General features: G+C 42.6%; 1 protein-coding gene across 2 annotated transcripts in view; it reads left to right on the plus strand.

Moving 5' to 3' along the window:
- The window catches only part of TRIO (trio Rho guanine nucleotide exchange factor), a 289,861-nt gene that overhangs the window by 75,671 nt on the left and 186,202 nt on the right, over positions 1–27,988 (plus strand). For both annotated transcript variants that reach the window (XM_089516462.1, XM_089516461.1), the window contains exons 2-5: positions 816–890; positions 14,150–14,264; positions 16,479–16,671; positions 19,910–20,422. In XM_089516462.1, the coding sequence (XP_089372588.1) occupies positions 816–890; positions 14,150–14,264; positions 16,479–16,671; positions 19,910–20,422 (896 nt within the window). The remainder of the gene's footprint in view (positions 1–815; positions 891–14,149; positions 14,265–16,478; positions 16,672–19,909; positions 20,423–27,988) is intronic.

Consider the following 27,988-nt stretch of genomic DNA (forward strand, 5'->3'; position numbering starts at 1 on the left):
GTATTCCCTTCCAAATATTAACCAGGCCTCATCCTAAGCTTTTGAGATTGGGTATTAAAAATATACAGTGTGCCCGCGCCATGCACAGATGCATTTTACACAGCTTCCAGCTTATGCAGAAGCTGCCCAGGGAGGAGATCAATGGCATGCACGCGCCGAACCACCATATGCATACGCCCCATTATCTCCTATAGGGCTTGAGCATAGGCGGATTTTCCCTTACGTGGGGGATCCAGAATGGATCCCCCGCATAGGGAGAGGGCCCACTGTATATTCCGGGGCAGCTCTGTTGACCATTCAACAAAATACAACAAAATCCACAAAAGAGCAATATCCTTATTGGCCAACCAAACTGCATTGGCCAACTATGAACCTGCCATCATCACTTTTCTTCTGTACGATTTTTTAATCACTTTTTGCCTGATGAAGAAACCAGCAGAGCTTTGAAAACTTTCATGATATATTTTGTGGATTTCGGTTGGCCAATAATGGTATTGTTTTGGGGGTTTGGGGGGGGGTTGGTTTTTGGATTTTGTTGTTTTCAGGATATTTCAAAACACTTGTTGCTCACAGAGAAACATCGTACATAATCTGCATGTGTGAAAATCTGTGCCCTAAAATAGAACCATTTTAGAAAACCACATGTTATCTATGTTGCCTATTTTGAACTTTTTGATTGTTGCCTCTTGGATGGTATCAACATGGTATGTATTGTGGGTTTTGTATAATTCTGTTGTACCTCTAGTTTGGCTTTCTGGAAAGAAACACACTTTGCTCTTAAAGCCAAATAACATCTGTTTTGTTTGTCTTTTTAGGATTTCGTAAAAATGATGAAATGAAAGCTATGGAAGTCCTGCCTATCTTGAAAGAGAAAGTTGCATACCTTTCAGGTAAGTGGATGCCTTTTGCTCATAATCTTCAGTTTGTTAGCTGTCTTACCTGAATCACTGATTACTGACAGTGAAAATTTATGTGTATGCTTATTTAGAAATGATCTTGTAGGTTCCGTGGAATTCACTCCCATGTAAATGTGTGTAAGATTACAGCTTTGCATGTGGTACAGGTTTTAGCAACAACAACCAAAGCAAAAGTAACAGAAGATAATTCTGGGGAATACATTCTACATTTAATTATATCAGTGGTAAGGTTTTGTTGAAGAGGAATCTATTCTTTTTGATGCATTTTACTTCCATGTTTTTATATATAATAGTAGTACAAATTATTTGGTACTTTATTTTTAAACTTCCCCTCCCATATTTAAATTAGGGTTTGGCATCTATGGTTATCCAGATGTTTTTTGGCTGCAGCAAGGGCTGATGGAAGTTGCACAATTCACTGACCCTGTTTTAAATGTAGCTGTGTTTCTCTGCCCCTTCTCCACTTATTCCACAACAATATGTTCTTTTATTAGTGAACTAAGCTATATCATTTCATAAGTAAGTTTTCTATGTTTTGGATGGGTGCTTTCCAAGTACTCAACAAATCATCATCATTCCTGAATAAAGTTGTCTTTTTGTTTGTTATTTATGATTTCCATTTGGTAAGGTGCTTGGCCCAGACAAAGAATGTCCCATAACTTTTGTACTCAAGCTTTCAGTGTGAGTGACATTGCTCAGTTTATTAAGTCAGATATATATATCATACAACTACGTGTAGATCTCTCTCTTCCTCCCTCTCTTTCTCTCACTTTGTTTTTTTGTTTTATCGTTGTTGGGCGCCTTCAAACTGTTTCAAGCTTGCCCTAAGGCAACCATGTCATAAGGTTTTCTTGGCTCGTTTCTTCAGAGGAGGTTTGCCATTGTGATCCTCAGAGGTGTTGAAACTGTGACTTGCCCAGAGTCACCCAGTGGGTTTCCATGGCTGAATGGGGATTCAAACCCTTCTCTCCAGAGTCACAGTGCAATGTTCAAATCACTGCACCATGCTTTTTTTCCAGAGAGGTTCATAGGACCATTTCTATACTGTGTTCCTTTTCTCAGTTGATGCATTAATCCAAAAGCATAAAGAGCTAGGAAACATATTCTGAGATGTTTGTATTGCTGGTATCATTGTGCTTGATGCCTTCACAGTGAAGTTTCTAATCTGGCTCAGTAGGTAGAAGAGCAGGAATTGGAAACAAATTGAATTGGAAAATTCAGATGCTTGGGACGTAACATTGAAATGAACTTGCTACTTCTTTTTATAGCACTAGTTTACCTGCAAGGGATTGGCAGGTAGATTATTTTAATGGTTTACGGTAGGCTAAATAAGCTGCAACTGCAACATTCTTTCAAGTTTAAATGTTTTAAAACCTGTTGGGATTATAATTCAGTGGTCTTTTTTCCACACAATCCCTAAGTAACTGACTGCTTAAGAGGATGTGTTTTGCCTCCCAGCTCTGTTTGGCTTAGCAGTGTGAAATTGCAGAATGTTAAAACTGTTTAAGGCTGTCCTATCATCAGGAGCCAGATTGCTCATCAAACCCTGGGCTCAAATGAACACCATGCAAGTAGCAGCTTGCTGAGCAAAACTACTAACCTGGCTGACAAAGTGGGTAGGAAAACATCATTTAAGTGCTAAGTGGTACTGCTTAGTCTTAAACGTTTCAAATTTCAGTTCCATATCAGTATTGGGTGTAATTCAGTATAGTAAAGCTAAAATATTTCAGCTTCCCTCCAACCTTCCAAATTTGTAATGCTGGAACAATGCTTACTAGCCTTTCAGGAGTATGGTGATGGTTAGAGAGAGAATATACACAGAGAGCCTTACTGTATACCAATCCTTTGAACTCTATAAAGTGCTACAAAAACATTAACACTGATCTTTATCAACAATAACTGCCTGGACTAGATAACTAATCAGAAAGCTGTTTGTAGGGGGGGGGGGGGAGACAAGAGTGTTTATATATCTGTTTAACAATCTTTATTGACATTGTGTGACCTCAAGTCATTTCCAACTTATGATGACCTTAAGGTGGACCTGTTGTGGGGTTTACTTGGTGAGATTAGTTGAGAGGAGGTTTCCCATTGGACACCTTTGAAGCTGAGACAGTGGAGCTTGCTCAAGGCCACCCAGGGGGTTTCCATGGCCAGATGGAGATTTTTGTCCCCTAGATTCCTCCTGCTTCAGCATTCAAACTACTATGGCATGCTAGCCTCATGTATCAATCACATTGATCTACTACTTTTTTCCCCCTGAGACTTAACAAATGTGTGTCTACCTTTCAGTTTCCTTTTATTGCAAGAAAACCGTATATGGCAGATTCACTCTTCTCCATTTCCCGTCATCCCTCCCTTTTCTCTCTCTCTCTTTTGAATTATATACAAATAATTGCACACAAAAGCCCACTGTGGTCAATGAAAAATCTGCATATTTAAATATCTGCAAAAATAAAAAAATTACCAAAATATGCAAAAAAAAATTCATGTGGAAAAGTAACAAACCCAGGAAGTCTCACAAACCAGTACAAAACAAGAATAGGAAGTAATTGTAGATGACATTTCCCAGCAGAGAGGGTCCTGTCCTCCTGTAATCTGGGTTTAGCTCCTCCTATTTGCTCCTGTAGGCAGGGACAATAAACAAAAGACCGGCCCCTATATAGGGAGGAGCTAGCCCCCCTGAGCCTCAGTCTTGTTCCTGCCTATGCTCCTAGCAGGATGTTCTCTTCGAGCCAGCGAAGTTTTTCCTTTCTACGAAAGCGGTTTGAGAGTTTTCTTGGCCTTCCCTTCTTCTCCTCTCTCCTGCCTTTCCCCCACTCCTTGGTGGTGGCTATGGCAGAGGACCCTGAGAGCATGGGTGAAGGGCCATCCTTAACCCAGGCTTCCCTAGCTCAGGGTCTGCCAGCTCAACAGAGGGAGCTGGCTTCAGAGGGAGACCCATTGGGAGGTGTCTGCTGTTACTCTGCAGCTTCTTTACTACAGCCTTGGAAGCGTGAAGAAGACTTAAAATGGCAAGGACTCCCAGGATTGGAGAAAGGTCTTGGCTTTGCCAATGACTCTCCCTCTCCTCCAAAGCTGCCCCCTTTCATGGTGGGAGCACAGGAGATCTCTGCAAACAACATTGCAGCACATGGGAGCCATGGGAAGAGATGGTGAGGGGTTTCCCCTCCATGTCTCTGTTTCTCCACATCACCTCTGCCCAGCCTGTTTAAGGCCAGGGATCAGTGAGGAAACTGGCCAGAAGTCATGGAAACTTCCCTCCTCAGCATCTCTGCCCAGCCAGAGTTCAGAGGACAGGCCAGCCAAAGCCATGGCAAAGGATTTCTCTGCATCACCTCTGCCCAGCCTGTTTTAAGGCCAGGGATCAGTGAGGAAACTGACCGGAAGTTATGGAAACTTCTCTTCTCAACATCGCTGCTCAGTCCATTCGGGGCCAGAGTACAGGGGACAGGCCAGCCAAAAGCCATGGCAAGGGTTTTCTCTGCATCACCTCTGCACAGCCTGAAACAGGGCCAACGTCAGGGAGTCAAGCCAGCCAGAAGACACAGGATAAAGGTGAGTACCAGGGGCCCTCTTTCTCTAGCCACCAAAGAACCTTTGCCAGATCTAATGCCCTCGCTCAGGGCAGGCATTGCCATGAGGCCTCTGCCATGGCCATTGCAGGCACTATGCCTAGCATAAGGTTTGGGACTCTGCCAGGAGGGCAGATGGGGGCATTAACCCTTGGTCTCCCCCTTCCTTCCCATCTCTGGCCCCAATGGCACCCAGGACCCTAACAGGTGTGGGGGATCCTTTTGCAGACTGGGAAACACATGGTGGTGTTGCCAGGGCTCCTGCACATTCCTTTTGAATTCTTATAATGAGATGGTGTGTAAGGAGGCAGAGGATTCCTCCTCTGTGTTGCACAGACACATGGCTGTAAAGGAAGCTGGACTTGGCCCAGCAGGAGCTGAAGCTTCCAACTCTAAAATGGTCTTTTTTGGCTGCCACAGAGCATCCCACAAAAAGCACAAAATGGCTTCATGTCCACCCCAGAGAGAGCATGGCCTCTGCCACCCACTTATAAACAGAGGCTGGAGGGCTATCTATCAGGTATGTTTTGATTGAGAGTTCCTGCCTGGCAGAATGGGGTTGGACTGGATGGCCCTTGGGATCTCTTCCAACCCAAGGATTCTTTGAGAGACCACATGGATACAAATCCTCCTGTGTTCCCTCCCCAAAAATTACAACAACAAAAAGGGGTAAACCATTTGTGGATATCATGGGTGGAGAGTTCTCTTCACCCCCAATTGTGTTTGGCTGCCCCAAACCATGGCACTCTTGAGAGAAAAGCTTGAGCGCTTGGCCTCTCCTTTCCATCTGAGATTATCCTTTCTCAGGACGCAGACTTACCTCAGGTAAATGTAGAGCCATGTCCCACAGCAGCCCCTCCTGCCCTTCCCAGCTACCTATGCAAGTGGGAGGGAGTTGAGGACCAAGCTAGCTTCTATCATGCAGCCAGGTTACTATAAAGCCTGCCTGAAATTAAAAGGGCTAAGCTGTAAACCCCAGCTTGAAGTTGGGGCTGTTTTAAACATAAATAAAACAAAATGCCCCGTGAATATCAGGGCTACACTACAGGCCATATGCAGCTATCTACCCATGATTAGCAATGGTCTTCAGTCACTGCTAACTTAAGAGCAGTTTCCTCAGTGCTTGGAATAAGCCACTGCCCAGGCAGCCTCCCTTGATGGGGCAAATAAAGGAGGGGTGAGCCCCCACATCAACAGGGCTGTGGGCTCAGATTTACAAGAGATACTGGTTAACCTTTCTGGTGTTCATTTTATTAATGTTAGCACATGAGGTTTGAGTTGTGCTGTTTCTGCTCACCCCCCTCTCCTTTTTCCAGGCCAGAGAAGATGCCTGGAAACTAATTCTTCAAGGGAGGGGCTAGCCATAAAAGCCACATGATCACTTTTCTTGCCTCCTCATGGGCCTCCATCACTGTCTCCATTAGGTCCAGAGCACATGGTTCTACCTCCTTTGTGCAAACTGTTATCAGCCATAGCACTTCTCATTAAGAGCATAAGTTTTAACAATACAGATTCATTTAAATGCTAATAAACAGGGTGACTCAAGCAAGGAGAAGGTCTCTGGTCACTCAACAGACCTCTAATGCTTACATGCTTTGAGGATCTTTGGTAAAAACATCTCATATGAGGTGATAGATATATTGGATTAAGGTGACCATCCAAACTCCATTTTAGTGGCAAAAGGATTATGTTCCTGTTATAAAACACAGTGAACCTCAGTCAGCTAGCCTCAAAAGATGTGGCTCCCCTTGCCTTCCCTTCTTTGTTGGAGAGATGTCTGTTAAAGGGAAGAAACTAAACAAACAAACAAACGAAAACAACACAGTTTCTTCCATGAGATGGTTCTCACTAATACAGGGGGTTAAGAAGAATTCTTATCAAAAACAAACAGACAAGACTCCTCTCCATGGGAGGAGAAACTCCCCTTCCTCCATGAGTGTTTTAAAACAATATAATCAGGTTTCTCTACTAAGGGGTTGCTTCAGATCCCATTCAGACATCCTACAGAGCCCTGAGGGGTCTGCCACAAAAATCACAATTACCTTTTACCTTGTCTAGATTGTTAAATTTTAAATAAGAATGCCTGCTGATGGGCTTGCCATTCAACTGCTGCCTGGCTTGGGAAGCCTATTGTAACAGGATCTATCATACATATGATGAATTGGGCTCAAGGCCATGAAGGTTCATGCTGCTAATCTCTTTTCTTTGGTGGTCTCAGGGTGCTACAAGATTCCTTTCCATATTGTTGGGCATACTTTGACTGTGATTTCCTGCATGGCAGGGGGTTGGACTTGATGGCCCTTGTGGTCTCATCCAACTCCATGATTCTATGATTTTATGGTTATAAGGTTAGCTGCTGTGTGGGTGAGTGTCTTATCCCTGATTGGGTTTTCATGGCATGGTCTGGTCCAAACAACACCATTGTTTACTACCTTTTGGGGCTGGAAAAACAGACTCCCTAGTGCCTATGCCTTGTTTTCTGCTAGCAAAAATGCTCAGATTTAATATACCATACAGCTCCATATAGAGACTTGCACCAGCCACCTTTATGCCCACAGCTTATATATATATATATACACACACAACAACAACAAACAAAACAAAAATACAACACAGCAAACTAAGATTTTACTATTTTATATAGGAGACTCCATTTTACTATGCGATTATATGTTATGTGCCTTGAGCTTCCATGGATTTGGTATCCATGCAAAGTCCTAAATCCAACTCCAGTACATATCGAGGGCCCACTATACTATTTTAAATTTAGGTTTGTGTTCCTTTGACAGATCCCTTTTGTGGAGAAAATTCTCTCCTCGAAATTAGATACCAGAGGGCTATCCTTGCCAAGGCCCCTGTTCCCATTTCATGACTCCTTAATCAGCAGTTCATTTAGCCGCGAGACCCCTCAGCCTTCATACAGGTTGATGATAGTCTGCTACATGGAGTTGGGGTGATTTTTGAAGTCTCTAGACAAGTTCATCCTCAAAAGAAATCAGACTTAATTCTGACCACATGCCCTGTTAACACAGAGTGCATCTATGTTTCTGCATGGACTCACCAATGTCTGCGAGATAAAGGTTAATCCAGTGTCTTCTTTGCCTAACCATGGGATTAGTCTTATTTTACACAGGACACAGATGTTCCAGTAAAGAACTGCACATTGTTTTGAAATTTTAATTGGAGGTCAGACATTAACATGCCTCTTTCAGAGTGGTAAGTCTTAATTACTACAAATGAAATCACCTTAATATCACCTTCATTGCTATAACCAGTTGACAAGGTGATCAGTGACAGGCTGGAAGCTGCCATAGGTCCAGATTAGATCAGGTTCTATTCTGATTGATCACATAATCCACTGCTTAGGCAAGTTCTCATCAACTGCTTCAGGTTTTCAGTGGCTGACCTGCTATAGTCCATCCAAGATGACATTAAGAAGGGCTTGACCCAACATGGTTATAAGGCAGGTGTCTGCCATCACGTCGTTTCTGCTCCATACGAGAGCAGCTAGAATGGCAGCCATCCTCACATTAAGAGGCTGTGGAGGGGAGTTTTCCAACAGGGCCTGCCCACCAGACATCGTTTTCCATCTTGGGATGTGAACACGGTCTTAAAGGCTCTGACGGTTGGTCCGATCAAGTCCCTTTGGGAGGCCTTCCTCAAACACCTCTCCCTCAAGGTCATCTTCCTCAGGGCCATTCCCTCCGCCAGATGGGTGTCAGAGCTGGGGCCCTGTCGGTACGTAAAGACTTGTGTATTTTTAGGCCAGTCTCAGTGTGCCTTCGTCCAGACCCTACCTTCGTGCCTAGGGTCAACTCGGCCTTTCAGGTGTCACAGGACATTCTCCTGCCTTCATTCTGCGCCGATCCTAAGAAGGACTTGGAAAAGACCTGGCACACATTGGATGTGTGCAGAGCCCTCAAAATCTACATCAAGAGGACTTCAACCTTAAGGTCATCTGAGATGTTCCTTTCCTTTCGCCTGGACTCTTTGGGGTGCAAGGTACCAGTCTCGACTCTGACTAGGTGAATCAGGTCTTCTATTCAAAAGAGCTACTGAACTCATGATCTCACTCCACCCGAGGGGTTGATGGTGCACTCAACCAGGAGTGCATCTACCTCTGCGGCCTTGACCACTAGCACCTCCCTGTCAGATATTTGCAGGGTGGCCACACGGAAGTCGCCTTCGACCTTCATAAGACATTACAAACTGGACGTGTCTCAGTCCATAGAGGTGTCATTTCAAAAGAGGTTCCTCCAACAGATTGTGTCGGGGCCCACAGTCTCCTAGCAGCACCTCCCTCCCAGTTCGAGGGGGCTTTTGTAAATCCCAGATTACAGGAGGACAGGACCCTCTCTGCTGGGAAAAGGAACGTTGGGTACTTACCGTGACACGTTCATTTCCTGCAGAGAAGGGTCCTGGCATCCTGCCCACCCGGGTGCTGCCTGCGGCCTCCGACCCTGCCTGCCTGTTGGTGGACCTGCCTTGTTCTTATTCTTGTTGCTGGATTGGTTTTTCTGAGTTCTTGTTTGTTCTTGGACTAGTTTTTTCTAAGGTGTTCTAGTTAACCCTTAGCTGATGTTACTAAAGTTCAGTTCCTTGATTACCTTACTAGTCGCTTGGCTTGTTATTGACTGAGGCTCAGGGGGGCTAGCTCCTCCCTATATAGGGGCCGGTCTTTTGTTTATTGTCCCTGCCTACAGGAGCAAATAGGAGGAGCTAAACCCAGATTACAGGATGCCAGGACCCTTCTCTGCAGGAAATGAACGTGTCACGGTAAGTACCCAACGTTCCTTTCAAAGAAACTCAGCAGAATCGAGTCTAAAGAATTTCAATCCCTATTGTTTGTTCGTTGCAACACTTACTGCAAGTTGAATATGCTTCAGGGAGGACATCGTCAGGGATTGGGAGATGCCAACCCATTGGTCTAATTTCCGCCCTGCGATCTTTCCTCTTTTACTACCCTTTCGCTTCCTGTTGTCCTTTTTCAACTCCACTCCACATCCATACCTTTTTGCTGCTTTTTTTTTTTGCAAGCCTCTCATTTCCTCTTACTACCATGTCCCCTTGTTTATGTAGTTCTTCTTTTCGTAGATTTTCCTCCTTTCACCTTTTGAAGAAGAGAACCTTCTCAGGACTCTTTTTTTAAAAAAAGAAACTTCTGGAGGAGAGGCATAATTTTTTTTTAATTCTTCTTCGTGATCTCTGCGAAGTACACAAATGCTGCGCCTGTGCAGCATTTCCGGATCCTACTGGAATCACTAGGGAAGACTTTTTGGCGATAGCTCCACCCACCCTCTATATAGGCAGGACATCTTCCCGCCCTTTCTCAGTTCCTTTTGTCAACCACGTGAGCAGCTTAGGAACCTCGCTTTGAATCTCTCCTTCCTTCGCTTTTGCTTTCACTTCACTGCGTTTGCTCCAACTTCATTTGCATCTGACTTCTCTTTTGGATTGTGATTTGGACTTGGTTTTGGATTCTGACTAACAGTAACACTCGGCTTGTTGACAGTTCTCCCTCTTCATCCTCTGACTTTGGTCTAAAGATGTCTGCGCACTCTTTTAAAAAGTGCACTGAATGTGGAACGAATATCCCAGCACTCGACGGACACTCCTTGTACCTCCTTTGTCTGGGTAAGGGCCACGTTCTGCTACCTGCCCTCATTGTATGGCCTTCACATCTCAGGCCAGGAAAAATAGGGAGATGTGCCTCAGATCCATGCTCTACAGGCAAATCCTGAAGCCTCCCTCCATATCTAGAGCCTCTGCCAAGGCTACCGCCACCAAGGGCAAGCTCTGATCTTTGGCTTCAGGGGTCCCTGCCAAGGCTACTGCTGCCGAGGGCAAACCCTCTTCTAAAGTTTCTGGGTTACTGACCCCAGACAAACAAAGGTCCATGGACCAGGATGTGGCTGGCCACCCATCCTCACCAAAGAGGAAGAAAGCCCTGAACATTGATGTTCTCCATGCAGACTCCCAGGCTCTTGACCTGATTGATGAGAGGGTTTGTGACAAAGTCCCAACTCCAGCCTCCATTGACTTTCTGCCGTCCATGTCCAAAATTGCAAAGAGCTCTTGGCTCACTTTGTTTTTGGCCCAGCCTTCCATCAAGAAACTTGACAATCTCTACCACATCACACCCTTGAAAGAGACTTGGGTGTTTGAACATCCTCGCCCAAATTTGGCAATTGTGGAAGCCTCCCAAGTCCGCTCGGCCCCAAAGACAGCTCTCACCCCCAACGACAAGGAGGGTCGTAAGCTTGACACCATGGCACAGAAATCCTATGCCTCCACAGTCTTGGACCTTAAGATCCAGAAGTACTCAGCATGTATGGCTGCCTACCAACAGCAGCTTTGGGAGAAGGCTCTTCCCTTATATGAATACCTCCCTAAGGCAAGAGACAGACAGCCATGGTCATCCATGCAGAAGCCCATGCACTGGCCTTGCACCAGATCTCGGCGGCCCAACATTCGGCTGACTGTGCTTCCTGACAACTCTCGGGTGGCCTGGCCCTCCGACGTCATGCCTGGCTAAGGTCTTCGGACCTAATGCCTCAAGCCAAACAGGCCATCGAAGAGCTTCCCGTTGACGCTACGGGACTCTTCCATAAGGAAACTGATGAGAAGTTGGACTTCAAGAACAAAATGAAGAACACAGCCCGTAAATACGGTATGTCTTCTTCCTCGACTTCTCGCCCTCCGTTCTGTCAGTGCCGTTCGAGATGGCAAAGACCTCCCTACCACCACCACCCCACCACCCAACCAGGGTAGATCCAACCAGTCTTCAGACTATCATGAACAACGCTTCCCTCCCCAGAAGCAAGGGAAACGCCAACAACAACAACAAAAATACAAGCAACTCTTCCATAAGAAGGACGCAGAACAAGGCAAATGCTGCTTCTGAAGCTCCCCAGTGCACTTCGTTTTTCCAACTCCCTTTGGGGACCACCTGGCCCACTTCTACCACTCTTGGGCCTCCTTAACATCCGAATCCTAGGTGTTTTCCATCGCCTGTAGTTCCTGGAGTTCCAATCTTCTCCCCCAAGGGGTATCATTCTCACCACTCCCTTCTCAGACACCCTTCTCAACAAAGTGCACTCCCTTCTTCAGAAAGGGGCCATTGAGCCCATCCCTCCATCCCGGACCCGACATTGCCTTTTCTCTTGATACTTCATTGTCTCAAAAGCCACAGGCGGCCTTCATTCCATCCTGGACTTGCGCATTCTCAACTCTTTTATTGCCTATAGATGTTTCTGCATGGTAACCTTGGCCTCCATCTTGCCTCTCCTGCAGGAGTCAGATTGGTTCACCACCTTGGATCTTTGGGACACCTATTTCCACATCAGCATCCAAGAGGACCACCTACTTGACTTTTCCGTTGGTCCCGACTGTTTTCGGTACCAAGTACTGCCATTCCAGATCCCCCCGTGTAAGGGGAATTCCACATATGCTCGTGCCCCATTGAAGGCATTGCATGCACCATAGGTTTGATTGTCACACAACTTCAGCGTAAGCTTGAAGCCACATATAATGCGCCTGCATATGCCGTGGGTGCACTATATTGTTTTTCCTTTTTCAAATGTGACACGCCTTTTTCAAACTAACTCTGCAAAATAAGAAAGAGCAAGAGAAAGGGGGAAAATTCCTTGTCTGTCATTCAGTTACTCTGTTGTGGGAAGTGGGATGGATGGGCCAGATTGACCAAAATAATTCCTCTAAAGTGAGCTGGAAAACTGTCCTAGGAGAGAATAATAAACCCTTACTAGATTACTGGTGAGATTCATTTTTGCTCCTTGCTTCAGTACAGGGGCTCTAAGTCTCCAATCAACACAAGATATATTTCCACATTATTTTAAGTGACAAAACAGTACTGCTATTAATGATAGGTGTCCCTTCCCAGGCTGAATCTTTTCTATAGAATTAATGCAGTTTCAAACCACTTTGACTGTATTTAACCACTAATGACAAATCATAAGATTCCATAGGATGGAGCTATGACTGATAAAGTAATGTCAAACTGCATTAATTCTGCAGTGTTGCAGCAGCTTTAGTCACATCTTAAATTATGAGCATCATCACAGGTCAGAGATTTCCTTGTACACTTCCAGCAGGAAGCAGGACACAAGGACAGTGATCCTGTTGGGATTTGCCTTTGGCTTGTGAGTGCAAGGGACTTGCAATGACAATGGGCATCATCTTGCCATGTGAAGTTTTGTGTGCCCCTTTTTACATCTCAAAGAGAGCCAGATAAAATTTGGAGATGGAAGAGCCATGGAAAAAGTCTAATGAGGTCATAGTGGATCCTGACTGCATTGCCTCTCAAGCTGTGCCTGCAGCTGACTTTGCCATGTGTTCACAGGGCTGCTCAGTGTTTTGTTAGCTTTCTTGATGCCACAGTTTCTCTTTTTTTCTCATTCTTCCCAAGTACCCAGATAGCGGTATGAGAAGACACAAAATAGTTGGTCCTCTCATGCTAAGGAGGCCTGGAACTACTGCCATTGTAGAGCTTGGAGAATTTACTTTTCTGGCCTCTCAGAATCCCCAGCCAACATAGTAACTGGTCATAACAGACAGCTGAGGGATTGTGGAAGTAGTAATGCAAAAAATAAAAAATAAATTTAAAAAATTGAAAGCTCTGCCATTACCACTTGGCATGCCACTTGGGAATAGCATGGAACCTGCTATAAGCCCTTTGAGGCCAGGATTCCCCCTCCCCCATACTGGCTTCAGAGTGCAATCCTATAGTATTTTGTGATAGTCATGTTGGGTAGTGAATGGTAATTTAAAGCCTTTTGCCCCAGCTTTTATAAGTTGCAGGAGAATTGTGGTGATTTGATAGTAGTTGTGTTATTAATGCTGTACACAGCACCATAAGGCTACAAGATATTTTGCAGCAGTGCTTCTCAAGCTACGTGGTGTAGTGGACTGGTTGCTTTTCCCTCACTAAGTCACTGGATGTCTTGGAAGACCTGGATTCCGGTTTCCCTTCAGCTGTGAAAGCCTACGGGGATTGGACAAGACATTCTTTTAGCCTAACATGCCTTCTGGTGTTCAGATTACAAAATAATTCTGGGAATGAGTTTTTGGACAAAGATTGGGATGCAGATGTGATCAGATGAATTTAAAATGCTTTCTTGTTTACTTCAAGTGTATTCAGCATGATTTTTCTCATCAGAAAAAAAGGTCCTCAGCTGCATCCATACTGCAGAAATAATCCAATTTGGCAACCACTTTAGCTGCCATGGCTCAATGGTATGGAGTTATAGGATTTGTAGTTTGTTGTAGTACCAGAACTCTCTGACAGATAAGACTAAATGTCTCATAAAACTACAGTTCCCATAATTTTATAGCATTGATCCATAGCAGTTAAAGTGGTGTCAAACTGGATTATTTTTGCAGTGTGGATGCAGCCCTCATTAACTTTGTTTCCCACAGAAATAAGGCTTTAGTTTTATAGATCTTAAAATGTACTGGTGACCCCTTTTCATTGATCTAAAGCCACACTTGTTAGGAAAGGATGTGCATAAATACCAAGCTTCCTCCTCAGATACATACTGTCAGTTGGCAACCCCCTTGGGGCAGAATCTCTTATCACCACTGTGCACCACAGGCTGCAAAACCATTGGCACTCAATGTTTCTTTTCTTTCTTTCTTTTTCAGGTGGAAGAGATAAGCGAGGAGGCCCTATTCTAACATTTCCAGCTCGCAGCAATCATGATAGAATACGACAGGAGGACCTTAGGAGGCTCATTTCATACCTAGCTTGTATTCCTAGGTAAGGGCATCTTTTTAGATATTGTTATTTGAAGCTGTGGGGGGTTTTGCATTGCTGTGCCGAAGCAGAAAAAGCTCAAAGGGAGTTTATACCTTTGTGAGTTCATACCAAGTTCATGTCCTTGTAACCTTCCGTTTGTTTAAAGAATTCAGAATTTTAAAACTAATTTTTAAGTCATAGATTTGGAGTAACATTATTTTCTTGACCTTATCCACTCAAATGATGAGGGAGTTATAATCAACGAAAGTATGTATTCCAAACTTATTATGGTTAAGAGGAATGCCAAGGGAATTGTGTGGAATGCATCCAAATTCTGAATCTGTACTGCTGATTGTCCTAACACAGTGCTTACTTAAAGGCCAATTTTTCAATAATATAAAGAATCAAGTGTAATTACTAGTACTCCTGAACTGTATGGTTCTAGTTTGTGTGTCTCAGTAGTTCCCCATCCAAAACCAAAACAAAAGAACCCTTTCTCCACATAGTAAAATAACCTGTCAGCCTAGCTTTTTACTTGACATGGTGTGAATGTCTGTCTGTCTGTCGGTGGAATTTGTGTGCATTTGTACTGAACTGTGCAACCTCACACCTAATTCCTGAAATGGTACAGGCCAAGATAAGTGTAACCATTTTGGTTCAGGGGATTATATGTGAAAGAACCTGGCCAAGGAAGAAATTAGTGTACAAAGGGAGAAAGTGGTGTTTACAAAACATACATGAAACTACAGATTACAAGTGCCAAGTGATGACTTTGGCCAACAGTTTAGCTGCTTGGCAAACATGCCCCTCCTGGTTCATATTGGGTGGAAGCTTATTCTACCAAAAGTGCCAGGTTCACAGTAGAGTACATGAGCAGCTAAGCATTAACTCCAGAGTAAAGTTTACACCTTATACATGGTATAAAATATGGCATTACAGGAGTGCTTTTGGACAGAGATGTAGTTCACTTCTAAGCTGGCTACTTCTCCTCCAGTTGGTTAGAATAATACTGAGTCAAGTGTGGATTTTCTCTTCAGGGCCAACTGGCCCAATCTTGTCCAATTAGGAATTGCAGGAGCTTTCTTAAAGATTCGATGTAGGCAGAATACTAGGTTGCATTTGGGAATAGGCAGGCTTTTTAACTGAAGGTTTTTACTTAAATAAATACATCATTTTGGTAGGAGTTGGAGAGAAGGAATGAAGTGGTAAAGATCAGAAGAAACATCAAAACTAGAAGTGATTTCATGTCCATTTAGGGTTTTGTTTTTGGTGATGGTGGGGGAGGAAAGATATAGTGTGTTGTCCCTTCTTTTAATGCAAAATCACTTATTCTGCAGGCTTCTGGGGTGGACACTGGCCTTTAAAATATTTAGAATGATTTTATTTATTTATTTATTTATTTTTGAGTGGGATGGGTACCAACTTCCACTCTATGGGCTCACCTGCCACTGAAATTCTGAAACTTCTGGAAACTGATGGGTTTTTGCTGATCAGATTTGGTATCAGAATGAATGCTGGCAAAACAAGTGTTATCTAAATTGGGGACAGCAGGCCCACAATGAGACCTTTCCCCTAAATAAAAATTCTGCCCTTCAATATTTTCCTTCAGTCCTCAAATTTCTAGCATTACAGCAACTTAAAATTTCAGTTGAGCATTTATAAATAGAGTTTGGGCATCCAAAGAAAAGGGGAAGGCAGAGTTGCCAAAGGAAAGCAAACAGAGAAAATATATGAATTTGAAAGAATTTGCCATAGAGGCAAACTAAGTGGAAGGCTGGGGATTCTAAAATTCTGGGGGCACTTGTCTTGTGGATTGAGACACCATTAAAATGCCCTGGCAGCTTAGCTTCTAGTTGGTTGGATGATTTATTTAATTCATGTATTTCCTGCCATAGCTAAAATGTTATCTTAAAGTGGTGTGATGTCCCACTTAGCCAAGAGGACACAATTTTGAATGTTTCCACCAAGTACCTGGGGCATAAATCCTATTATGCAGTTCATAACTATGCTTTCAGTTGTGTTCACACATATGTATTTCATGTAGGATGAGGCCCTACACTGGTGCCTGATTCTACCAAGTTCTTTAAATTTCTGGACAGATTTCATCCTTCTGCAGGTAAAACTCATACTGGGCTAACAGATGAGAAGGAGAACAAAATTGGCAAGTGGAATAGCGCATGTTGGCTCTTGTGGCAATGCTTGCTTCTTTTAACTGCTGTTTTCTTTGCCTTCTAGTGAAGAAGTGTGTAAACGAGGTTTCACAGTCATTGTAGATATGCGTGGATCTAAATGGGACTCTATAAAGCCACTTTTGAAGATCCTACAGGAATCCTTTCCCTGTTGCATCCATGTTGCACTGATAATCAAGCCAGACAACTTTTGGCAGAAACAGCGGACTAACTTCGGCAGCTCCAAGTTTGAATTTGAGGTATCTGGTCATAAGAAAGTTGGACCCCCCCCTCCCCCAATGTTGCATTTATAACCAGAAGTGGAACCTGCCTCTTAAACACTGTTTCAGAGATTTTTGCAGAAATATTACTTGGTCACATCAAAAAATAATCTTGTTTTCATTATCATAAGAGGAGTTGTTTTGGGGGGGGAAACAGCTTTATATCCCAGTAATGTTGAGGAGATTGTAAGAACATGGCTGCAGCAATGCCAGTGACAGGGTAATGGACTACGAGACCACAGAAGTCTCCTAAGAGGCCGTGAAGGACCACACATGATCTCACCAGTAAATACGTACATATGTAAAAAATACATTCATTCATACATACATACAGTTTCCCCCAAATGCTTCCAAGGAGGTATTAAGGAATTTTAACTATGTTTTTGGTTTTAAAAAAGTATCTCTTGGGCATAAATTGGCTCAGGGGCCCTCAGAATGTGGTGGAAATGCAAAATATAAAAACAGGTTTAAAACATTAGGCATACTCCAGTGTACCTCATGTCACTGGCAGTGTGCACCAATCAGGGAATCTGCTCATGGTGACATAAATGTGCTTCCCTTAAACGGAACGGGGCAGGATCAAAACCACAGTGATAAGGGCATGCCATAAGATATACATTTGCATCACAACACACACAACCTCTCCTCCCAAAGTCCATACGATCCCACTGCTGCTATTACTGGGGCATCTCTTCTGCCATGGTGTTTGTGAATTATTCTGGAATGGTAGTGGTTGGGATCGAGTGCCTTTCTTTTGCCACCAAAGAGCATACAGAAAGGTGGGAATGAGTATTCCCATGAATGGGAAACAGTGTCCTGTTAATGGAAGGGAAGAGCATGTGGGTGATACTGTTAGATGAATACACTGCTTTCACACATAGTAAAGGGAGCATGTGGGGAGAGATGGGAGATGTTCTGCTTTGTATCGCTTATCATCCCTTTCTTTTCTGTTTTTTTAACTATATGGAGAGGGGTAGAATTGCCTTTGTTATAGGGATATTTGTGCCAAGAGTCCTGAGGCTGGCTGACTGTAAAAGTAGTGAGAAAAAAGTTATAGCAATATGCTCTTGAGCTGGTTCTAAGGACCATTTTGCACTAATTGTGAAAATGCCTCACCTCCTTTTAAACACATAATATACTGTTTACATGCAATACATCTTTTACCATGGATTCTACCAACAGCATTCTCACTTGTGGGGACAGCATGGATCTTGAAAGCTCCATAACATGTGCTTTGTCATCTGCAGTCAGAGCATGGGAAAGTTGCTTTTGGAGTCTATACCTTCCACTTTTTTGCCATGATAGCTGGTGGGGGGGGCAGTTCTGTGAGATACTCCAACACAATATCTTTTCTATGCTGACAATATGAATTAAGTACTCCCTATATAGGACTTACTCATGGGTGGTGAGGTCAGTTATAGCATGCCCTCTTCTGTGTCATGAGAAAATTAGAAAAGCTGGTGATACTGAGTGAGCTGCTATTTCTTAAAACCTTTTCCCTTGAAGTTTATGAGACATAACCTTATGCTAGTTGTGTTGATAATGTAAAGTTGCAGATTGTGAGGCATGGCTAAAGAGGCTGTCTATTTATTTATTTGTTTATTTAAAGTCTTTCTTCCCTCAAGTCACAAGGGCTCCTGTGGTGCTGAGAGAATAAAAACCAATTAATACAGAGATAAAATCATTTTTAAAACATGTTGAAATACTCTTTAAATGCCTAAAAGAATTCTGAAAACAATCCTAAACTGTGTACACAGGGAGGAAAAGAAATATTCCCACTCTATTCCAACATTGATCTGTTGAGAGAACACACAGGGCCAAAACAGGAGGAACACAGGGTCAGTCTGTGCTCCAGAGCAATTCTCTGTAGTAAAAAGATTCCCTGTTTGCCCCAAATCAGGCCAGAAAATCCAGATAATCCCCTGGGTGTATGGACTGCATGCTGGTGTGAGGACAGGATGAGGAGCATTGGCAGGCAGGTGGAAGAGGTCAGGAGGAGTCACCCTGGATTGTGTGAGACGCTGACCCAGGGGAGTGTGGAGATAGTGCTGTTCGTATTGCCCAAATGTGGGTGCCAGTTGTGCAGGCGACTTGTCCTCACAAATCCAGAATCCCTAACAGTAAGTAAGTGTTTCCCATCAGTGCAGACACCCCTAGAATCCAGTTTTAAAATGCAGTACAGTTGGCCCTTCTTATACACGGATTCAAGCATAGACGGTTTGAAAATGTTCCAAAAAAGTATAAATTTCAAATATCAAACCTTGATTTTCTATTTTTGATAAGGGACACCATTTTGCTATGTCGTTATATTTAATGGGACTTGAGCATACATGGATTTTGTTATACACAGGTGATCTTGGAACCAAATCCCAGCGTATAACAAGGATCTACTGTACTTATTTGGTTCTCTGTTCTGCTCAGTATATCATGCCCACATTTCCCTCCATTTTATATTTTCTACCAGCCTGTGTTGGGGATTCTTTCTGAATATTTGGGTACAACATATCCTACATTCCACTGGCACAGTGACGCTATTTAGAATTTTGATTTTGGCCAGTCTTAGGTTTTTCAGCCAAGGAGAAGGTGACTTCTGGCTCTTTTTCCTATAGGAAAAAATGCTTTTCCTGGACCTAAATTACCCCCAGAGAGTGCCAGAAAGATAGTGAAATTTTCCCCTTTTCATCATTATGGGGTTGTAACGGATGTAAGGCCCTCAAAGATCCCCTGGAGAGCCAATGTGGTCCCCTTGTCCTGTACTGTTGTTTACCTAAACAAATGAACCTCAATTGTGTTTCTACAATATTTGTTCCTATGGCCTTTTTCATACAGCTCATCTTAGGTTATTGTTCCATACTTTTGTTCCTTTGCACATGCAACACTTCTTTTTCCTTTGAAATTAGATAGTAACATAACCATTATACTGGTACAAGGAGAATCCATAGTACCATTGCAAGCAGAATGCCAGATTTGTGAATGCGAGACAGGTTCAAATCTCTTATCCAGTCATAGTTCATTAGATGACCTTAAATTAACCTGATTGATTTGGAAGGTTTTGTTAGGATTGCATAGGAAGAACTTCACGTATGTTACCCTTATTTTGTGTTGTGATTATTATCTTATATATTCTCTCTGTCCAAATGACATTGTAGTTCTTCTCAGTGTTGGGCTTTAAATATGTTACATTGTGTGACTGACATTTCTCTTTGCTGCTTTTTAGACAAACATGGTGTCTCTGGAAGGCCTTACCAAAGTTGTTGACCCGTCTCAGTTAACTCCTGAATTTGATGGCTGCTTGGAATATAACCATGAGGAATGGATAGAAATCAGAGTTGCCTTTGAGGATTACATTAGCAATGCTACACACATGCTTTCTAGGCTGGAGGAGCTACAGGATATATTGGCCAAAAAGGATTTGCCTCAGGACTTGGAGGCAGCTAGGAGTATGATTGAAGAGCATTCACAGCTAAAGAAGAAGGTCATCAAAGCCCCTATTGAGGACCTGGACTTGGAAGGGCAAAAGCTGTTGCAGAGAATACAGAGCAGCGAGACATTCCCCAAAAAGAACTCTGGCTCTGGAAATGCAGACCTACAGAATCTCTTGCCGAAAGTATCCACTATGTTGGACAGGCTGCACTCGACGCGGCAGCATCTGCATCAGATGTGGCATGTGCGGAAGTTGAAATTGGACCAATGCTTTCAGCTCAGGCTGTTTGAACAAGATGCAGAAAAGGTAAAGGGGGGACATTTGTATCTAGCAGTGGTGGCTATCTTTTAAGCTAAAGGGGGCATATGTGTTAATACCCAGTTGTACCATGCTATGGAGAACTGCCTGAACACCAAGGGTCTATAGTTTTGTTTCCTTTCAAGAGCTGAGGATTTAATGTGAGTGTCTTTCTGGGCCTAACCAACTACACTTGAGAAAGAGGTGGCTGCTTCACCTGCAGGAGGAAGTGACTTCAACGTGGACCCACAATGCTGGTGTGGAGAGTTACAGCCTAGAACCCCTCTGGGGTTCCTAGAATGCAATCAGTAGGCCATTTCTATTTAAAGCCATGCTAAAAATTTTGAAATGCTTCTCTCTCCTGCCTCCTGTCATTTTTTTTCTATTAATGAAGGAATGGCATGTGCAATTTTCATTTCTAGTATTTTTACAATTAAATCTTACAACAGTCAAGGACACGTAATCCAGGTTTAATTGATGGTAGTCCAGGATCTTTCTGTAGATTTGAGAGTAAGTCCCAATGACCCTAGCACATTCTGATTTTTAAATAAGCATAGGTGCATTACAGACCGCCCCATTGGGGCGGCCTGTAGGCACTCCTTTCCCCGCCGGATCAGGGCCTCAGCTGTCAGAGCGGCAGCCTCTGAGGCCCCGATCCGCCACTTTCCAGGCCGCAGGGAAGCGGCAAAAGGCCGCTTCCCCGCGGCCTGGAAAGGGGTGTCCTTGGGGCATGAAGCCCCAAGGACACCTGACGGCGGGGAAGCGGAGAAAGGGGCCACTTGGCCCCTTTCTCATTTGCGTCGCTGGTGCAGCCATGTTGAGGCTGCACCAGCGACGCAAATCCTGGAAGGAGCTCCGAAATGGAGCTCCTTCCGGGGCCGCAGAACGGGTGCCCCAGTTTCCCTTACGTGGTCCCACTACATCACTTCCGTGCCACCCCGTTTGGAGGCGGCGCGGTCATGACGTCATGGCAGTGCCCGTGTGTATAGGGTGCCACCATTTTCTACGCGCTCCACGTGTATTAGGGTTAGGAGCATCAAGAAGTGACACCCCTTTCTAACCCTAGTACACCCCTTTCTAACCCTAGTACTTTATGCCCGCCTGTAACGGGCTGTACATAACAATTCCTTAGAAGTTTATAAAATTCAGGGATTAAGTTTTGGTGGCTTTTTTTTTTTTTTGCCACAACTCTTTCTAATGCAAACAATCCAACAATTTAGGGAAATTAATCACAAGCACAAACAAGTTTTCAGCCAGTTTCCTTCCATGTTCAAATTCAATCCAAAACAGAGCAGATCCTACAAAATCACAGCCTGCTCACCGTTTTTAATACAGTGTGGCTTTATCTAACATAATTTCAGATGCTTTCCCTTTCCAAGAGGGCTCCTTTGATATATTCAACTAGCTCAGACCTATCTGCAGCTCCCGCTCCCACTACTGAATTAGCATATACAAGCAATTGTGAACTCATGAACATCTTTGACATATCTCTGAAAAACATAACATGCCATCACCCTGTCCTCTCAACCAAAGTGACCGCTAGGGAGGGATTGCCCCTTTGTTGCTCCTTTCAAGCAACCTGCCAACTGAGATGAGCCCAGAATATATGGCCCTTCAACATTGCCAAGAGCACCCTCTTGTTCCTCTGAAGTCAGCCCTGGATGCTGTCTCTCGGTTCCTACTGACAGAAGGGCCAGATGGATGAGATGGTCATAGGTCACAGCTCAGCCTGTATGTTCTAATTTTTTGCTTTTTGAAGTTATTTCTTCTGTAAGCTTAAAATATTTGTGGCCTAAATACCCTAGCAACTCCTGATCTACTCTGATCTTGGAATCCAAGCCAGGTCAGCCCTGATTAGTATTTGGATGGGAGACCAGTAAGGACTGTAGGCTGTATTTCAGAGGAAGGAACTGGCAAACCACCTTGCCTAAGAAAACCCTGTGAAATTCATTAGATCACCATAGGCCAACAGGCAACCTGAAGCAAAAAAATGGATGTACAGGGTGAGTATCCCTTATCCAGAAATCTGAAATACTCCAAAATGGTCTGTGTGGGTAGCTGAGATAGTGACACTTTTTCTTTCTGATGGTTCAGTGTACACAGACTTAGTTTCATGCACAAAATTAACAATAGTGTGTATAAAATTACCGTCAGGCTATGTGTATAAGGTGTATATGAAAAAAATGCATTTTGTGTATAAACATGTTTCCCATCCCCAAGGTTTTTTTCATAATATGCATATCATACATATGCAGGTATTCCAGAACCTGAAAAAATCCGAAATCCAAAACATGCATTATTCCGGATATTTCGGATGAGGGGTACTCAGCCTTTATTCATCACTCCCCAGGCTAAGTTGTTGAAGAGTAATTATATTAATGAACTCATGCAATCAAAGATTAGGCTTGTGCCCTGAAACTGTTTAGTCTTCTATGCTGGTAACTCCACTAAACCTGGGTGGAGCAACTTCCTGATGTAGAATGGGGGAGCATGGAACACCCCCACCTATCCAGTCTTTGGAACCAGTACCCTTGCTGAAAATTGGTGGGTTCCATTGTAGTTCCTTTTACTGCTGCAGTTGCCACTGGAATGTGGTGGTGCTTGCAGCTCCCTGTGGTATAGGAAGATGCTATAACTCTCCAGTAGAGCCTTGCAAACATACAGGCTGCTTTGTGAATCACTGCTAATTTGGACAGCATGTTTGTATCCATGGGGATACATGAGGAGGGGGTGCACAATAGCTAGGATGGATATTTGAAGCTGATAGCCTTTATTTTAAGGATTGTTGTTAATAGTAAAGGTTTACTACTATGAAGGTGGGAGCGTTTTCATGATATCCCCTAGTGTCAATTGAATTTGAGCCTTCCCCCCCCCCCCAATATCTTACTTGTTCACTATTTTCTTTTACTCAGATTTGCTAGAGGTAGAAATTGAAAACATAAATGAGTTACACATCTTCACTTCAGTCATTGCATCAACCAAAGGCAGTGGTAGTGATAAAGAGTTTGTGGAGACATTTAGACTCCCCAGTACCTTTAGCACACACCATTTAACTCTTTAACTACATACTCTCTTAACAAAATCACATTAAACAACAGTATCAACAAAACCACAAGGCTTAGCCACTTAAGTCTTTGTGGAGCATTTGAGGACTTTGTAAAAACTGTAAATCTTCACTCCAAATGCATGTGAAAGGGTTAAAGGTAATGATTCCCTAAGAAGAGCTGCTTGCTTGACGACCAGATCTTAAATAAGAAAGTGATTTCCCTTTTGATTTGTATTCAGCTGGGTGAGCCTGAGGTCAGCACTGTGGGCATTTAATGTCCTCTGGCAGGGATTTCCCTTTATATAAAATGCCCAGAGACTGTAATGTATTTCCTTCCAGTCTTTCAGTTTAGCAGGATTTTTGCCCAGGTCCAGAGTCCAAAAGCTCCAGGTGGGTGTCTTACCTGTTATGCAGCCTAACACAGGCAAGAGATTTTGGCTTAGAATGCACATCCATCTAACATTCCTTAAAAGCAGGAGACATCCTCACAAGATTTTGGACTAACAGAGACTGGGAAGAGGCAAATGGAAATGTGAGATTCCTCATCTTTGCCAATAACAACAGGAGATGATAACATGACTAAGAGCCAATTCTGACATCATATTTTTCCTCTGTAGCTGAATAACCATGGAGGATTAAATGTATATAAAAAGTTTTGAGAATGGAAAATTCATGTGGATACTGCCCTGTTCTCATTCTAAATGAAAGCATGTGTTTGTACTGTTGTGTTAATATTGCAGTTTTACCTAAATAGTTAGAGTGCTTTTCATTTTTAAAAAGTAAGAAGCATGTTGTGGCACCTTAACTGTCAGATTAGTAATGGCCTAAGCTTTTGTGGACCACTCCATGCCCCCAGCTACAGCTACCCCCGAGGGAATCATTCTTAAAGTGACACATTTGCAGTGAACTTACTTGACCCAGTCATGTGTCCTATAGTGATGGCATAGATCAACTTGAGCTGTACTTAGTTACAACGTAATGAACGTTCTGTACCAACACTTGCATTTGATCGGATATAGTAGTTCATCCTTTCCTGTTTGTAATTTGTTATTAGGAACATCTAAACCATTTATCTTTGTCTCACCTTCAACTTTGTTTTTGTGCAAACTTTTTGCAGTGGACTTTGCTTCTCTGTTTGTTTTTTGGTGTTTTTTTTTTTTTTAAATCCTTAGGGATAATGCTCAATTCCACAACAATTTGTAATTGGACTTGAAATAATAGGACACGGTCAATAGCTCAGTTACAAGACAAATCTGACCTCTGTGAAGAGTAGATCTGGAGACATATTTGGGGTCACAATGCCTCTCTCATATTTGAAGCTAGTCTTATATGTAGCAGAAGTTTATATTCCAAATAAAAGAAATATGAACTTGAATGACATTTCTAATTCTCTTTTAATGGGTATGGCCATTTGAATATGGGTTTTGCTGCAGTGTCTCCTGTAAATTTAGGAGATCCTTTTTAAAGAAAGGGGGATTAGCCCACTTTGAAACAAATCTGTTTTGTGTAATAGTGTACATCAGGTTCTGCCTATGTTGTGTGTAGCATTTCCTCTTCTCCACGTAAATGACAGGCTTACAGGCCCCGACCCACAACTGAGCAGGTTACTGCATATAATTGCTAACATATTGGTCTAAACAGTGTGCTCTGAATTCAGAGAGCATATATGTATGTATATATGTATGTATGTTCCCTTTTCTGCTGCACATTGGATAGGAAGGCAAGTTTTGTTGTTGGCATTCATAAGAATTACATGCACATTAAAATATCCATGGGTATCTGTTGCACACCTGCTCTGCACTGCATGTGAACAGATCAGGCAACCTGGATCGGTCCTTTCTACCTGCAAGTACTTGCTTAGGTCTGTATGTGCACATGAGGTGTTCATATGTAATCTTCTTTCATAGATATTTAAGGTATCTGCAGGGTCAGGGCAATACTGAATAACAAAGCATCCTTGAATAATGAAGCATCATTTAAATTGAAGTTGGCAAATGAAGCAACTAACTATCTGACACTTAAAATTAAAAGCACATCAAAAATCTATAAACACTATGTCACTTTGGTAGGGGGCTCTGACTCGTGTGGAGTCTTCTTCTGGACAGTGTAACCTCTGTAGAATTGTTGAATTGCTTGGCATTTAATGCACAATGTGAAGACTTTTCCTTGTTCTCAGTCAACATTAGGCTGCACATGGCAGCTCTTGGCCATCCCAAAAAAGTGCGGCTGAAACAAGTGTTTTTACTTTTTTTTCTAAATTTGACTTGAATAGGGAAAATCCCTTTGAAATATGGGCTCCCTCCACCTCAGTTGCCACTGAAATTTGGTGCTTCATTTGGTTGCCAACCTTTGGCAATAGATATGTGAGACAGTATGATGGGTTCAGAGCAGGATGGGGACAAAACCCCAAAAAGTTGCTCACCTGTCTTCTAAAAAAACTGCTATCTTAATGTTTCTTAAGGGGCCCTTCAAAAAGACAGACAAAATATCCCTCTTTGTTCTAGTCCTGCCTGGAATTCACACTAAGTTTTCAGGTCTTCTTTCTGGATCAATACATTTCTGAGCTGCATGAACACTTTTTCTAGCAGAGTCTTTCCCCTGTGACGTTTTCTTTGGTCCAGGTATTGTTTGACAATTTGTACCATCTCAGAGCTACCCTAGATCCGCTCTTGTAAAATCTATACACGTCGACCACATGGGACAATCCCATATTTCTCTGGCATCGCATCATGGCAGTGTTATTGCGTATAGGTCATTCAAAAAGTCAGAAGGCCCTTTTGAGATCACAAGAGGAAACCTGCAGTGAGAAAGTGAGACAGTGTCTCTAGGCTGGCCTTAAATGATATGAGTTAAGGAGTTATGATTAATCAGCTATGATTGTTCACTTCACCTCTGACTGGGTGGTTTAATTCAAGTCCAGATGAGTGTTCTGTGTTGTGGAGTTTTTGTATGTGTTGATTAGGCCTGAATGTAAAACTATAAAAAAGGACCTTGTGCTGAGGATGAAGCAGATACTAAATGAGAAGAACCAGCTGAGACAACATAATTGGATATTTTATAGAACTCCGTAAAATTGCAGCTGTACCATCCAAATTATACTACTGACAAAAGAACAAGCAAACAAACATCACTGATGCCTAATTAATAACTGATTTTTTTTTGCACAACCTTGTTTAGATGGCAAAATCTTCCTTCCCCTCCCTCCATTCGAACTAACCATGTAACTGTTTCACATTGATTATTTTTCCTCACATTTCTAGGCCATCAGAGCAGCATTCAGTGAATGGTTAACAATTTAAAACAAAGATGAATGCATAAGAGTACTATGCACACAGATGGCATTGTAAAACTGGCTTGTGAAGCAAGTGGCAACATCAAATGTTTGCTGGGAAAGACACATCTAGAATTCTAAGGCAATGCACTAAAGCATTTATGGGGGCTGAGGGCTATTTTTTTTAGCTTGGTCAAATGTTTGAGGCATACCCTTTTGTTCTTTTCGTTTTTAAAAGGGATTTCTGTAAAAAAATACATAAATATTATTTTTATGTATGTAAAATAGGAGCCATTGTGGTATTGTGGTATGAGAGGACTCTGGGAAACCAGGTTTCATATATCCATTGTGTCATGAAAACCGACTGGTGGGCTTGAGCAAGTCACACGCTTTGAGCCCAAGAAGAAGGCAAAGGCAAATCTTTGAATAATTTTTTCCAAGAAAATCTTAGGAGATAGTCTCTATAATTCAAACAAATGCAAAGCAGACTAAAATTGGCTGAAGTCAATTAAAATAAATTCTTCATTAAACATTACTAAATTGATTACATTTTCTGCCCCTCATTATTGAATGTATACCATATATACCTGTGTACAAGTCGACCTCATGCATAATTTGAGGGAAGGCTTCAGGGTCAAAATCATGGATTTTGATATGACTCATGGATAGGGTTGCCATAAGTGAGGACCTCCAAACTGGGACAAATGTAGGACAAATGTAGGGCAACATTTTCAAATGTAGGACACATTTTTATAAAAATGGAGGACGCGCAAAAAATGAGTTTTTTTTTAAAAAAATGTTACAGAAAATAAGACAAAATGAAAAAATACAAGGAGTAAGGATTAAAGATCAATGTTACAAGGTTAAAGCATACGCAGATGATATAGCAGTATATATGGAAAATCCGCTAATCAGCATAAAAGAATTAAAGAGTACTATAGAAGAATTTGGAGAAGTAGCCGGGTTAAAGATCAATGAGGAAAAAACTGTCATAATTACAAAAAATATGACAAAACAAGAGGAGTTAGAACTAGAGGAAATGACAAAATTCAAAATCCAAAAGAAAGTTAAATACCTGGGAGTGTGGATTACAAAAAGAGTAGGAGAGCTATATACAAACAATTATCAAAAAAAAATGGAGGGAGATAAAGGAGGAATTAGGGAGATGGGCAAGGTTACGACTCTCTTTACTAGGGAGAATGGCGGCAATAAAAATGAGTGTGCTGCCCAAGCTCCTATATTTATTCCAGAACCTTCC

This window comes from Sceloporus occidentalis, unplaced genomic scaffold (genome assembly GCF_023333645.1).
Source record: "Sceloporus occidentalis isolate IW3139 unplaced genomic scaffold, rSceOcc1.0.p SCAF_3, whole genome shotgun sequence".
Classification (NCBI taxonomy): Eukaryota; Metazoa; Chordata; class Lepidosauria; order Squamata; family Phrynosomatidae; genus Sceloporus; species Sceloporus occidentalis.